The 16347-nt window shown below is 41.9% G+C and overlaps 1 protein-coding gene across 4 annotated transcripts in view; it reads right to left on the minus strand.

The window, feature by feature from the left end:
• Positions 1-16347, minus strand: part of MAP4K3 (mitogen-activated protein kinase kinase kinase kinase 3) — a 783526-nt gene that overhangs the window by 562442 nt on the left and 204737 nt on the right. For all 4 annotated transcript variants that reach the window (XM_077486491.1, XM_077486490.1, XM_077486493.1 and 1 more), the window contains exon 6: positions 3469-3516. In XM_077486491.1, the coding sequence (XP_077342617.1) occupies positions 3469-3516 (48 nt within the window). The remainder of the gene's footprint in view (positions 1-3468; positions 3517-16347) is intronic.

The raw sequence follows: 16347 nt of genomic DNA on the forward strand, positions 1-16347 counted from the left end.
GAAATAAATGCCTCCCATAGTGTAAAACATTTAAACAACTAAAAATGTATTAAATAGCCAAATGGAATTTTACATAGAATTTTTTTTTAAAGCGCATATAAAGTGCAACAACTGCGTTCCAGACGCCTCTTACATCACATCTGGTTTGCTCTTTACCTCTGGGCCACACCCTACGCGTTACACCATGTGCGTAACGGGTAGGGTGTGGCCGGAAGTAAAGAGTGGCCCGGAAGGGATACATCCACACCTGGTAATGCCATTGTTTGAGGTTACGCTCACACTGGGGAAGGCATCGGCGGTAAAGCGCCACTATTGTTAGCGGGGCTATTCGGCTGCTAGTGGGGCGCTTTTGACCCCCACTAGCGGCCAAAAAGGGGTTAAAAGCGCCCACAAAGTGGCGATTTTAATGAGCAGGGGCGCTTTAGCAGCGGTGTATGCTGCAAAGATGCTGCTTGCAGGACTTTTTACCATCCTGCAAGCGTACCACTCCACCAAGCCCGAGTGCTTTCACACAGAGACAGTAGAGGCTCTTTACAGGCGCTATTTTTAGCGATGTATTGCCTGTAAAGCGCCTCAGTGTGAAAGCACTGTAAATGTTTTACACTATGGGAGCCATTTATTTCATTCTCACATGGTACTCGGAACCTTGCGTGATACATCAAGACCTGGTAATTGAGAGCTTGGAAGTGGAAGCCTGCCACCACCAAAGAAACCCACAAGGCTGATTCTCCATTTCACAGAGGTGAGCATTCTGTGAGCATTACGCAATAATGTGAAGTCACGGAACACAGTTTGTTTGCATGATAATCTAATTGGAAAGACCGTCTTATAGACACTTGGGCGAAGCTAGAAGACCGGACGTCACGACGCAGCAGCCAGCTCGTGCGACCCACGGCTGTGTCTCTCACTTTTGAAGTGCCTGCTTTTTTGCTGGTTATAGATGTTAGTGGTGCAGTGTTGTTTTTTCTAAATAAAGGAACTTTGATTTTTAAACCCACTGCATTATGAAGCCCCCTTTTTTCCTTTCATGATTTATCCATTTAAAGATCTTATGCTTAAACACGGGTCCCACTGAGCATATTGGAGTCTGGATTTACCAGCGGAGGAGAGGATCCAGATGGATGTTTGAAATTGCTGCCCCCTCCTGTTTGTGCCCATTAGATCTCCGTAATAGAGATCCTACATTTTTGATAAGCGGCCATCTGGCATTTTAAAATTTGTTTTGGGCTTCATATCTAAGGATTTACTTCTAATGGTCTGTTTTGAACACTCTATGGAAATGTTTTTTGTTTCTTTTTTCTTTTCTACCACAGGGTTTTTGCTTTTCAGTACAGGTTCAATTTATGTTTGCTGATCAACATTTACTTTGTTGTTCTTTGATGTCCTTTGAACACAACTGTATTGGTGCACATGTTGTATTCAACATAGGTGTTACACATACATTTGTTAGTTTTTACACATATTGGCATCCTCCTTTTTTGGTTGCGCATCTATTTTTATTTTATACAATTATAGACACTTGGAAGAATTCTTTGGACTTTAGTTTTATTATTTTGCACTGTATTGTTTTGTGACATCCAGCACGTCACTGTCATTTGATATATATCTTTCATAACTATTGACATTATTAAGAAATTGCGCTGATTATCTTACATTTATAACAGGTTTGTTATTTTTAACTAAAAAAAAAAAACAAGACTTTACAATCGCTTTAATATTTACTTGTAGCAAAGACTTAAAAAAAAAAAAAAAAAAAAAAAAAACAGGATTTAAAATTAAACTGCAGTAGGCAAAACAGGTCATGTGCTGTTACAGATTGTTGCTGCTTGACACAAGCTGAAAGTGGTATGAAAGCTTACTTACCTGCCCTACGCAATGGTTTTGCACACAGCAGCTCGGATCCTCTACTTTTTGGGTCCCCCGCCGGTGCTCCTGGCTCCTTCCCCTCGAGCAGTGCCCCCCAGAGAAAGGCACCACTGTGTGATAGCTCCCGAGGCCCCCCCCCCCCCACTTGCTCCTCACTGGAGCCAATGAGCTCCCACTGCTGTCTCAGCCAGAGGAGGGAGATTCCCCATACAGTCGAGGCTATCGTGACCATTGCTGGATCTGAGGGGGCTCAGGTAGGACTGGTTGCTGCATACAGAAGGTTTTTTACCTTCATGCATAAAGGGAATAAAACCTTCATCCTTTAGAACCACTTTAAATTCTACAAAAGCCCACGATACTTAACTCTGCTCCAGAGATGGGACTTCAACAAGCATCCTCACTGATGCCGCCATCTTTGTCTGGAGTTCTTCCAGGTTCAGTGTGTTTAGTAATCTTGCTTAGCTGGCCCAGGATGATATAACTGACATGCTTCTGTGCAGTAGTTAGTCCGTCCTGGCACCAAGGCGGCTTGCCAAGATTGCACACCAAGCTTCATCTTCAAGGAAGGTCCGCTTTAAGTATTTGGAGTTAAAGTGGTTATATATGCAAATGGTTTTTATTTCTTTATCTGAATGCATTCCCTCAGAACAGTGTCCGTTGCCCCCCTCCACATCACCCTGTAGTGTTGTCTGCCACCCTTTTTCAAACCCTCATGTAGTGTCCTGCCCCCCTCCCCCATTAGCAGTGTCCTCTGACCCTCTTCACATCACCCCCAAACTGTAGTGTCATCTTTCCCCCTTTGTCCCCTTCACATCACATTCACACCCAATGTACTGTCCTGTGCCCCTCCCCCTCTATAGCAGTGTCTTGTGCCCTCTGCCCCTTCACATCACCCCTCCATGTCCTCTGCATTCCCTCCCAATAGCAGTGTCCTGTGCTCCCCCCAAACCAGTGTCATCTCCCCCCCCCCCCACTGTAGTTTCGTCTTCCCCCCCTAAACACACACACATAGTGTAGGTAGCAGTCTCCTACCTTACACTGGTACACTATGCAGCAGAGTGGATATTGAGAGGTGTCACAGTATTGGATGAAGGGCTGGAGCAGGGGCTGCCAGAGTTATCTCTGCACATGAACAAGCTGGTGATTGGTTGGTAGGACTGCCCAGCTTCCACTGGTTTCTACTGGTTAATGTGATCAGTTAAATGCCCCGCTCTCTGCTCTGCAGTGAGAGGGGAGGGTGGTGGAGGCTGAGGGGGAAAGAACCAGCAATGCAGTCCCAATCTACCTGTTGACTGTCCATGGTCAACTGGTAGATTGGGATCAACGGCTTGCCAGCCAACTGTGTAATGTATATGGCCAACACAACTGCTATTTATGTGAATTATTTAGTAAAGCGGGACAGAAACAGATTCTAAACTCTGTGCCATATTCAAATTGATGCCAACATTAATATTTTGCAGAGACAACAGATTGGCATTCGTATTCTCATAAATACACATTAATATACACTGGGAATATGCATAACATGAGAACAGCTGTATTTGTTATAAAATAAAAATGGATAAGGATATTGAAATAAAAAAAATATAGATGGTTTCTTACCTTTATGTCCCTGTGCATTTTTCCTTTATTGTGAAGATAATATAAACCCTGAAAGAACACAGAAATGTTTTAGAATTATAGTTTGGAAAACAGCTGTGAACATTACTGTATGAAAAACATGAAGGAAATATTTTGCTATTCACAGATACCAAGCAACTTAATTGTTGAAGGTAATAAATTAAGCTCCATAAAGCCTGAAGAGAACCTTTACCAGGAAGTTGGCCTAAAAGAAGGCAGAGGAGGGCAAATGACTAATCATTAGAATTGCCTGTGAGGTGCGTGAAGTTTTTTTCCTAACTGAATTTCCATGTCTTTTTCTATACTGCCTATGTGTGGAGGTGACTATCTTTACAGAGCAGAACTATGCTCTCTCAAGCCAGATCTGGTGACTGATGAGTGGAGGTAATGTCTGAGAAGTGGAGGAAGCACAGAACCAGATAAGAAATTAAGCAGAAGCATGGAGAACCTTGCTCTGCAGACCCTTGTAGTCTGTTAGCAAGGAAAACAGTAAATAACGTAATAACGCAATCATCAAATCTCACTCCAAATCTTGTGAGACTAGCTATCAGAGGAAAAATTGCCTTAGATGATCTCACGCGGCATACAGTGAGGGAGTATCCTCTGCTTGTTTTGCCCACTGCCAAAGAAATGATCAGTCTATAATTTTAATGGCAGGTTTATTTTAACAGTGAGAGACAGAACAACAAAAATATCCAAAAAAATAAACGCTTTTCAAACACCGATTTGAATTTTAATGAGTGAAATAAGTATTTGATCCCCTACCAATCAGAAAGCTGAGATTAGTAGCAATCTTTTTAAAGGGAGTGCTCCAAATCTCAGCTTTTACCTGTATAAAAGACACTTGTCCACATACGCAATCAGATTCCAATCTCTCCACCATGGCCAACACCAAAGAGCTGTCCAAGGATGTCCGGGACAGGATTGTAGACCTACGCAAGGATGGAATGGGCTACAAGACCATCGCCAAGCAGATTGGTGAGAGGTTGACAACAGTTAGTGCGATCATTCACAACACAATAAAAAGGTAAATTTCCCTCGGTCTGGGGCTCCACCTCGTGGAGTTTCTATTCTACCCATTTCCCTTGGTTGATATGGTTTCTTAATATTCTTAATTTTCTATGTAGTTCACCTCTTCATCATCTTTACCTTCTACTCTCACTAACCTAACTTTACCTATACACTCATTAGCATCTCATTATCCTATCCTAGAAATCTAATGTGATGGCTATTGACGCAGATGCCCAGGCCTTGGCAACCAAACGGGTCCCCATTGCATGGGTACCGGCGTTCAAGTACCTGGGCATTTTGTGGGACTTGGTGTCACCCTTATTCGGAAAGGGGTACCACTTGTACATGGACAATTATTACACGAGCGTGCCACTTTCTAGTCACCTTTTTGATTATGGAATTGGCGCATGTGGCACTGTGCAATCTAATCATCAAAGCTTCCCCCAACGGCTCGCAAAATTACAATTTAGATGGGGGGGGGGGGGAGCCTGCTTGAAGTGTAACAGTTTGTTAGCAGTTAAGTGGAGGGATTCACTGAATGTTTTCATTCTGTCCTCTATTCACACAGATACGACAGTCCAAATTTCTACGGCGACTGATGTTCTGGAGAAACCCCTCTGTGTCCACGAATACAACATTAATATGGGGGGGTGGACCTCAAGGACCAGCTGTTAGCGCCGTATCTAATTACCTGTAAGCCAGACGCTGGTGCCTGTATACTTATTTCAATTGGCTCTGCTGAACGCTTTTGTGCTATACAAAGCTTCAGGAGGAACTGGATCCTTCCTCAAATTCTGGAAAGAGATCATCACAGCCCTTCAGTTTCCAGATGGTGCTATGGTCCACCTTCCCAATGCAAATGCAGAGAGCCGGCTGCATGAGAGGCATTTTCCGTATGTCCTCCCTGGTACCCCTACCCAAAGAACATCCCAAAGATGTTGTGTCTGCAGAAAATGCAGGTTTAGGCGCGACACATGCTTTTATTTGTCCCTCCTGTCCTGGCCAACCTGGTCTCTGCATCTGTGACAGTTTCAAATGCTACCACACACTAAGGCTGCATTCACACCTGAGCGCAGCTTTTTCAAGCGTTTTTGTGCTGAGTTTTTTACCGCGATTTGCGGCGTTTTTACCGCGATTCGCTGCGTTTTTTGCTGCGTTTTGTCGCGAATTTGTGCAGGGCAAAAGGTCACCAGTGTTAAGCATTGAGCAGATACAGCGTCAAAACGCCCATTGTCGCGCTAAACGCTCGAATCGAGCGTTTCCATTAGTTTCTATGGGAATGAAAACGCCCAAATCAGTCCGATTCGCGCGACAAAAAAGGGTCCGGAACTTGTTTGAGCTTCAGGCGTAGGGCTTCAGGCGACTTGGAGTGGAGATGTGAACCATCTCCATTGAGAATAATGTATTTTTTCCCCTCCAGCGTTTTGTAGCTTCAGGCGTAGGGCTACAAAACGCTCAGGTGTGAATGGGGTCTAAAGGAGTATTAGCATAGGGTACAGCACTATACAGTCCTAGGGCACACCAACACAGGGTCTCAAAAGATGTGATGCCCATCACATTTTGAGAGAATCTAATCTGCAACATTCAGTTTACAGTTTTTTTTTTAAAATGGACACCCAAAAAAAATATAAAATAAAAAAGCCAAATAGGATTTTAATAAAAGCTTACCTGTACAATCCTTTCATGGGACACAGAGGGATAGTATTTACTATGTGGGTTTAATATGCCATCTTCAGGTGCTGGACACTGGCACACTCAAAATTCAAAAGGGCCCTCCCTATATAACCCCTCCCACTGGTGGAAGTACCTCAGTTTTGTAGCAAAGCAATACACGTGTATACCAAAGGAGGGAGGGACCTTTGTGTCCCCTGATGTACTTCAAAGAAAAGGATTTTAAGGGTAAAAATCCTATTTTCTTATCGTACATCACGGGCCACAGAGCCATAGTACTTACTATGTGGGATGTCCCATAGCAGCCTGCAGTATACTGCACCCAAAGGTGCTATCCTCATGGCCTCTCTCATCTACTTGGTAAAATTTGGTAAATGTGTGGCCTGAAGAACAAGTAGCAGATCTGAGCCAAGGAGGCTTGGTGATGCACTGGCCAAGAAGCACTAACAGCCCTGGTGGAGTGCCCAACACCTTAGATACTGGCGAAAAAACTGAGGTACTGCCACCAGTGGGAGGGGTTATATAGGGAGGGCACTTTTTAATTCAAGGAGTACCACTGTCCAGCACCTGAAAGTGGCCTATTAAACCCACAAAGTACTATGGCTCTGTGTCCCGTGATATACAATAAAGAATAGTTGTGGTTTTATTTTTCTTCTCGCTCTCTCTCTATTATTCTCTCCCCCTTTTATTTTTTATTTTTTTTGTGGTTGAACTCTATGGACTTGTGTCTTTTTTCAACCTGACTAACTATGTAACCATATTCGTTCTCTACCTTTCGCTCTATTGTTCGCTCACTATTGTTCTATATCTATTGTTCTCTCTCTATTTTATTTTTACTATGTTTTATTGTATTTGCTTTGCAGTTATGGTATGTCTTACTGTTATACTGTAATGTTACTTTGTTTTATTGTTAACCATCATTAGCTTTGCAGGTACACCATTCAGCTGCAGAATGGGTTCATTTATTCTGACAGCAACAGTGTTTGCTCCCACGATACATAAAGCAGTGACTCCAGCGCTGTCGGAGGCGATTTCACCAACACAGATAAAAAAAAAAAAAAAAAAAAAAAAAAGAAGAGCATATATGCTGAAGCATAGGGGCAGGGGTTAAGGAGAGATTTGCTCCTAACATTAGAAGCAGATTTCCCCCATGCTTCGGCATATATGTTTTAGGCCATTCAGCTGCAGCACTGATTTATCTTGACATAAGTTGACAGCGCTGTAGGAGGCGATTTCACCACCACAGTTAAAAAAAAAAAAAATGCTGCATGTATGCCCATCATTAGAAGTGGGTGGATGAAGGGTGGTATTTTGGGGCATACCCATGATCAATTTCTTTTTTTCGTTCAACCCACAGGCTGCATGAAAAAAAAAGAACATTACAATGCATGCCCAACAAGGACCAGCAAAGTACTGGTATGTTGCTGGACTTTATACCAGAATGATGCCTGCAGGTTTAGGTATCATCTTGATATCATTCTTTTCAGCCAGCAGTCGGCTTTCATCCAAAAGCAATCCTAGTGGCTAATTAGCCTCTAGACTGTGCGTTTACAAGCAGTGGGAGAGAACTCAACCTGCACCCCCCCCCCCCCCCGGTCTTCCATGGCTTTCTCAGGCGCGTCTGTCCCAACAGGGAACCAGAAAATGCAGCCGATGCTGCCAGCTGACCATAGAGCTGATTAGAGACCAGAACGGCACCAATTATTACTATGGCCTCAGAAACCTATAAGAATTTCATGACTTTCGCCGGATATAAACAGCGCCATTGGGAAATTGGGAAAACATTTTATCACACCGATATTGGTGTGATCAGATGCTTTGAGGGCAGAGGAGAGATCTAGAGTCTAATAGACTCAAAATTTTCAAAAGAGTAACTGCCACTAACTATTGCTATCAAAGGGGATATTTACATTCCCCCGAGATAACAAAAATTATATAAAAAATAAAAAAATAAAATAAGAGAAAAAAAGTGTCCCTGTCCCCCCATGCTTGCGCACAAAGGTGAACGCAAGCGTCGGTCTGGTGTCATATGTAAACAGCAATAGCACCATGCATGGGAGGTATCACTGCGAAGGTCAGATCAAGGGCAGTAGACTAAATTTAGCAGTAGACCTTCTCTGTAAATCTAAAGTGGTAACCTGTAAAAGCTTTTAAAAATGTATGTAGTTTGTCGCTAGGGCTGAAACTAATTGATTAAATCGACAACTAATCAATTATGAAATTGATTACTATTTTCATAATCGATTAATCGGCCAGTAACATAATGGGTTTTAAAAAAAAAACTAAAATGAGTACAAAAATATAATCACTACTGTAAATATTACTTTCACTGTTCTACAGTAAAAACAACACTTCCAGTAGTGATTATCTGCTTTATTGTACTATAAAGGGCTTTAATTTTAACCTCATTATGTTACTAAACATCTTACATCTATATGTTTGTTGGTGCTTTTTGCAGAAACGCACTACAGTTTATTTACATGGTTTCCTATGGGTCACGTTCATATCTGTGCTTTTTTCAGCCTCTGCATATTTGGAAAGGGTCAGAGACTTATAACGAAAAATGGCGCATTTTTGGTTCAATATACTTCAATGGAGAAGCTGCAGAAAAGAATGTAATGTGTTTTTGCATCAATTTGTGTTTTTTAATCTGCCCAAAAAAAATGCAAAAAAACGCAAATTGCAGTAAAATCACGTGCGCAAAAATCAAAAACGCACAGCAAAAAGCACTGCAGAAACATATCAAAATCAAAAACTGCATAGGTGTGTACCGAGCCTTATGCTGGCCTCGCGGATCAATTTTCAGGTGAGAATATTCAGATGAAAACTCTTTGTACATTCGCTGAATAAAAGAATTTTGTTTGAAATTTTTACTTCATATCTGAACAAAAACCACATACACTGCCTGAAAAAAGTTTTCTATTTCCAAATTTTCCCGTCACTGTGGTTGAAAATGAACGTCAATTTGACCCACTTTTTTTTTTAAGGTTATTAACCGATTAATCGAAACAATAATCGGCCAACTAATCGATTATGAAAATAATCGTTAGTTGCAGCACTATTTGTCACCGCTGCACGTTTGTGCGCAATTTTAAAGCATGTCATGTTTAGTATCCATGTACTTGGCATGAGATCATCTTTTTTTAATTTCATCAAACATTTGGGCAATGTAGTGTGTTTTAGTGCATTAAAATTTTAAACAGTGTGTTTTTAAAAAAAAATAGTGTTTGAAAAATCGCTGCACATATACTGTGAGAAAAAGAAATTGCAACACCCACCATTTTCATCTGTAGGGCCTTTGCTTTAAAAAAATATGTTTGGGGTAATTTTCTTGCAAAAAATAAAAAATAATTTTCATGTAAACAAAACGTGTCAGAAGGGCTTTGTCTTCAAGTGGTTAGAAGTGCGGGAGAGGTGTGACATAAAATGCCATGACAGTTCAAACCCCCCCCCCCCCCCCTCCATGACCCATTTTTGGAAAGTAGACACCCCAAGCTATTTGCTGATAGGCATGTTTAGTCCATGGAATATTTTATATTTTGCCACAAGTTGCAGGAAAATTACAAACTTTTTTTTTTGTTTTTCATTTTTGCACAAAATTGTCACTAAATGATATATTGCTCAAACATGCCATGGGCATATGTGAAATGACACCCCAAAATAGATTCTGTTGCTTCTCCTTAATGCAGGGATACCACATGTGTGACATTTTTGGGGAGCCTAACTGCGTACAGGACCCCGAAAACCAATCACCGCTTTCAGGCTTACTGCGTAAATTTTTGATTTCACTCCTCACTACCTATCACAGTTTCGGAGGCCAGGAAATGCCCAGATAGCACAAATCCCCCCCCCCCCAAATGACCCCATTTTGGAACGTATACACACTAAGCTATTTTCCGAGAGGCATGTGGAGTATTTTGCAGATCTTGCTTTTTGTCACAAAGTTTTGAAAATTGAAAAAAAAATACATTATTTTTCTTAATTTTCAAAAACAAATGAGAGCTGCAAAATACTCATCATGCCTCTTAGCAAATACCTTGGAGTGTCTACTTTCCAAAATAGGGTCATTTGGGGGTGGTTTTGTGCTATCTGGACATTTCAGGACATAAGTAACTGTGATAGATAGTGAGGAGTAAAATCACCATTTTACGCCCTTTGAAAGCCAGAAGGCGGTGATTGGTTTTCGGGGTCCTGTACACGGCTAGGGTCCCAAAAAGTCTCACACATGTGGTATCCCCATACTCAGGAGAAGCAGCAGAATGTATTTTGGGGTGTAATTCCACATATAACCATGTCATGTTTGAGCAACATATAATTTAGTAACAACTTTTTGCAAAAAAAAGTTTGTCATTTTCCCGCAACTTGTAGAAAAATAAAAAATATTCCATGGACTCAATATGCTTCTCAGCAAATAGTCTGCAGTGTCTACTTTCCAAAATGGGGTCATTTGGGGGGGGGGGGGGGGGGGTTGTGTATCTGGGTATTTTATGGCATTGAAAACTGTGATAGATAGTGAGGGGTAAAATCAAAAATGTACGCCCTTAGAAAGCCTGAAGGAGGTGCTTGGGTTTTGGAGTCCTGTATGCGGCTAGGCTCCCAAAAAGCCTCACACATGTGGTATCCCCATACTCAGGAGAAGCAGCAGAATGCATTTTGGGGTCTAATTCTACATATGACCATGGCATGCGTGAGAAAGATGTCATTTAGTGACAACTTCATTTTTTGTCATTTTTCAAAAATAAAATATTCAATGGGCTCAACAAGCCCCTCAGCAATTTCCTTGGGGTGTCTACTTTCCAAAATGGGGTCATTTTGGGGGGGGGGGGTTGTACTGCTCTGCCATTTTAGCACCTCAAGAAATGAAATTGAGGCAGTCAAACTAAAAGCTGCGTAAATTCTAGAAAATGTACCATAGTTTGTAGATGCTATAACTTTTGCACAAACCAATAAATATACGCTTATTGACATTTTTTTTACCAAGGACACATGGCTAAATACATTATACATTTTGGCCTAAATATGACTAAAATTGAGTTTATTGGATTTTTCTGATAACAAAAATGAGAAAATATTAGGGCTGAAACAACTAATCGATTAATCGACAACTAATCGATTGTGAAATTAATCGACTATTTTCATAATCAAATAATCGGTCACTAACATAATGGGGTTAACAAAAAACAAAAATTAGCCCTTTATAGTACAAAAAGAGCAAATCGCTACTGTAAATATTACTTTCACTGTCCCATAGTAAAAAATTAACCCCTTACAGTAGCGATTATTTGCTCTTTTTGTACTAATTTTAGTTTTTTTAACCCCATTATGTTACTAAACATCTCAGGCCTGGGTCACACCTCTGTTTTTTGGTGCTTTTTGCAGAAACACACTACAGTTCATTTACATGGTTTCCTATGGGACACGTTTACATCCATGATTTTTTTCAGCTGCTGCGTATCTGGAAAAGACGAGGACTTTTTTTTTAATGCAAAACTGTGCTATTTTTTTTTTTTTGGTTCATTATACTTCAATGGAGTAGCTGCAGAAAAGCATGTAATAATACGTTTTTGCGGCAATTTGTGTTTTTTAATCTGCCCAACAACAAATTGGCCAAAAAAAAAAATGTAAAAATGCAAATTGCAGCAAAAAATTTTTTGTAGGTTATTAAACGATTATTTGATTAATCAAAATAATAATCGGCAAACTAATCGATTATGAAAATATTCGTTAGTTGCAGCCCTAGAAATTTTTTCAAAATATTTGGTCTTTTTATATTTATATCACACAAAAAAAAAAAAAAAAACAGAGGCAATCGAATACCATCGAAAGAAAGCTCTATTTGTGGGGAAAAAAAAGCACACAATTTTGTTTGGGTACAACATTGCATGACTGCGCAATTACCAGTTAAAGCAGCGTAGTGCCAAATTGTAAAAAGTGGTCATTGAGCAGCCTAATCTTCTGGGGCTGAAGTGGTTAAAGACATCTCTCACAGTGACCCCCCCCCCCCCCCCCCCCCCCCGAAAACACGCACATCAGGCACATAAGTGTACCTAAATGGCAATTGGGAAACACTTATTAACCACTCCAATATAGGGCATTTTCACCCCCTGCCTGCTCAGGCCAATTTTCAGTGCAGTCGCACTTTGAATGACCATTGCGCGGTCATGCAACACTGTATCCAAATTTGTGTTTATTTATTGCGCTATAAACAAAAGAAGAGTGACAAGTTTGAAAAAAAAACACAATATTTTTTACTATAATAAATATCCCCAAAAAAATAAATAAAAATGTTGTGGATTTTTTGGGGATAAAGCCGCCTTCATACGGGACATAGCAAGATCAAAAGGTATCCTTCAGTACCCCCTTGTACCAGGGAACAGGCAGATATAATTTTAAGCCACCATAATGGTGTTGGGAGGAAACCGTGGCAAGTCAAAAATCCTCCTCACAAAAGGACATACAGGGGCGCACCGCAGCTAAAATGGCGGCAGGTCCCTCCACATTCACTGCCTCAGTACATTCCCAAAGGCAAAAAGCAACCCAGCTAATCTCCCCTGCTGATTCAGAAACTGAACTAACTCCTTCACATAATCCCTCACAAATATCCACAGCATCCCCAGCACTTTTGCATCAGTTTGAGAAAATGCTCCACAAGGCATTAAAGCAGAACTCTGAACAGATAACTAGCAGCCTCAAAGACATCAGAGAGCTAGGTAACCACACTGCTGCTTTGGAGCTAAAAATAGATGAAATCAAACTGAACACACAAGACAACATGACTGAAATGCAGAATTTAAAAGAAGAAAATGTATTACTCCAATCTAAATTAAAGGACTATGAAAATAGGGCCAGAAGATCCAATTTGCACATAAGAGAAATTCCAGAAATGGTGACAGATATACAGTCTACAATTACAGCGCTGTTTCAAGAACTTCAGCCATTCATTCCTATCGAACGTCTGGAATTGGACAGAGCCCACCGTGCCCTCAGAAAACAGACGGTCCCCCAAGGGACATAATTGTAAAATTCCAGTATTACCGTTCAATTGAGCAAGTTATGACTGCGGCCAGAGATAAAAAAAGATTTAACCACTTCAATACCAGGCACTTAAACACCTTCCTGCCCAGACCAATTTTGAGCTTTCAGCGCTGTTGCACTTTGAATGACAATTGCGCGGTCATGCTACACTGTACCCAAATGAAATTTTTATCATTTTTTTCCCACAAATAGAGCTTTCTTTTGGTGGTATTTGATCACCTCTACGGTTTTTATTTTTTGCTAAACAAATAAAAAAATACCGAATTTTTTTTTTGTTTCAGTTTCAAAACTTTGCAAATAAGTACGTTTTCTCCTTCACTGATGGACACTGATGGGGTTACACTGATGGGCAATGATAAGGCGGCACTGATGGGCACCGATGAGGTGGCACCAATGAAGTGCCACTGATGAGGTGGCACTGATGGACACCGATATGTGGCACTGATGGGTGGCACTGATGGGTGACACGGATGGGCACTGATGGGTGACACGGATGGGCACTGATAGGTGGCACAAATTGGCACTGATAGCTGGCACGGATTGGCATGGATAGGTGGCACAGGTGCGCATGGGTTAGTCGGCACAGGTGGGCATGGGTAGGCGGCACAGGTGCGCATGGGTAGGCGGCACAGGTGCGCATGGGTAGGCGGCACAGGTGCGCATGGGTAGGCGGCACAGGTGGGCATGGGTAGGCACTGATAGGCGGCACACATGGGAACTGATAGGCGGCATTGTATTATAATATATTGTACTAATGGATGCCAATCAGTGCCAATCAATAATGCATGCCAATCAGTGATGCCCATTGTGGGCACTGATTGGCATCCATTATGGGCACTGATTGGCATCCATTGTGGCACTGACTGGAATCCCTGGTGGTCTAGGGTGGCATACCTTGTCCTTGGCATCCCTGGTGGTCTGGTGGCGTCCCTGGTGGTTCAGTGTGGGCATCCTCGGGGGGGCTGTGCTGATAATCGATCAGCACAGACCCCCCCCTGTCAGAGGAGCAGCCGATCGGCTCTCCTCTACTCGCGTCTGACAGACGCGAGTGAGGAAAAGCCGATCACCGGCTTTTCCTATTTACACTGTGATCAGCCGTGATTGGACACGGCTGATCACGTGGTAAAGAGTCTCCGTCGGAGACTCTTTACCGAGATCATAGTTACCGGGTGTCAGACTGACACCCCGCAACAACGATCGCCGCGATGCGCGCCCCCAGGGGCGCGCAGCGGCTCATAATCCTGATCACGTCATATGACGTCCGGTCAGGATTATGCAACCACTTTGCCACCGTCTATTTGCTATAGGGCGGGCGGCAAGTGGTTAATCTTTCAAGGCTATAAGTATCAGCTGTTTGCGGATCTATCCCAGCTTACCATTGCCAAAAGACGCTCAATGAAACCCCAATTACTGGAACTCCAACGCCACAATATTGTATACCAAATAGGGATTTCCCTTCTCCATCAAATTCACCTTTCAAGGCAACAGATACACCTCTAGAACAGCTGAAGAATTGCAACAAACTCTAATAAACCTTCACCTGATGCATAAAAATCTGCACTTCCCCACAGCGCAGAAGAGCAGCCCCATCTTCACTAACAAACACCCCAAAATACAAAGAATAACGGAAACCATCATTCTCACAAAAGAATAAGGTATGCCCCCACTCCTTTGGTTTAAGAAGATTCCATGGATTGATAGCATTAACTCAGTCAATTTAACTTATAAGACATAAATATATTCTGGTTGAACATATGAATCCGTAGGAATTTTACTTATATTCATAACTAGTGACAATGCCTTCTTTTCAAATTCTATAAGTGACTTGTAAATGAATCCTATTCACTTAACCCCTAAGAGGCCATTTGGAAATGTTATGCTTTTTCTTACAAACTATTTTTTATTTTTTGTGATTTACCTTCACAAATGGTCAGGAAATGACCAGTAGCAAAATACTGCAAACATTCAGGCGAATAAGGGCTCTTTCACATGACCGATCCGTTCAGGTCCACCTGTCAGTTTTTAAGGACATGTCCGCTGATATCCGACCCGCTCCGATCCGAAAAAGTGTAACGAGGAAAAACCTACTTTTCCATCCGTCATCGGATCAGGCGACGATGGACTCTACGGTCTGTCGTCATCAGATCTCCCATAGGGGTGAGGAGCGCTCTGACAGGTCCATCCCTGCGCAGTGTGCAGAGACGGACCGGTTATCTTCCTACTCAGCAGGTATCAACGGAGCGATTCCCGCTGAGCGAGCAGATGTCCACGGGGCGAATCAGCATGGATCCGCCCTATGTGAAAGAGCCCTTAGGGGTCAGAAGAAGACTGATAATCCCTTTACCTGACCATTAGCCTCCAACTATCCTTTTATCCCAAATAACCTCGATTTGACCCGAGATAACATAATTTTCTGTTTAATGTTGTCCAATATATTAGTTTAAATATGAAAAGAATTAATAGTAATAGCCTTAGGCATATCATTGCAATATATACGAAATGTTATCTATTATTTCAGGTTTAACCCAGTTATTAGTTCCTTCTAAATTGCCTTCAGATAATAGATCCAGTTAACCAAGATATTATATTCTTTAGGCAACTACATGGGAATACCTAGAATAATTACCTTTATCGATTTACCTGCTACCCAAAATACATGCATTTTATTGATGCTCTCAATATAGGGATTTTTTCCTGCACGCAGATGACCCGTGCGTCCTCCTTAGTCTACCTCATTCACCCACACATATGGTGTGGGAGTCCGACGTAGACTCTTTTTCCCCTAATAGGGATCATGGGCCACTATCACGGGCCAATTTTGCATTTTTTAAATTTTTCGCATATCTATTTGTTTTAAATCAAGCTACATATATGTAAACCTTTTTTGCTTCTGCTTTTTCTTTCTCTTCCCCTTCAGGCACTACGAGACCTCCTTTTTTCTCCTAAACCTTTTAAAGCGGAGGTCCACCCTAAAGTGGACCTTCCGCTCATCGGAACCCTCCCCCCCTCCGGTGCCACAATCGGCACCTTTCAGGGGGGAGGGGGGTGCAGTTACCTGGATAATCCAGGTAACTGCACCCACTTCCGGGATAGCTCTCTGCGGAAAGGGGCGTAACTTACGCTCCTTTCCGCAAGTGCCTGCCC

Source organism: Lithobates pipiens, unplaced genomic scaffold, assembly GCF_037356315.1.
Source record: "Lithobates pipiens isolate NorthernLeopardFrog02 unplaced genomic scaffold, aLitPip1_a1.2 Scaffold_18, whole genome shotgun sequence".
In the NCBI taxonomy this organism is placed as follows: domain Eukaryota; kingdom Metazoa; phylum Chordata; class Amphibia; order Anura; family Ranidae; genus Lithobates; species Lithobates pipiens.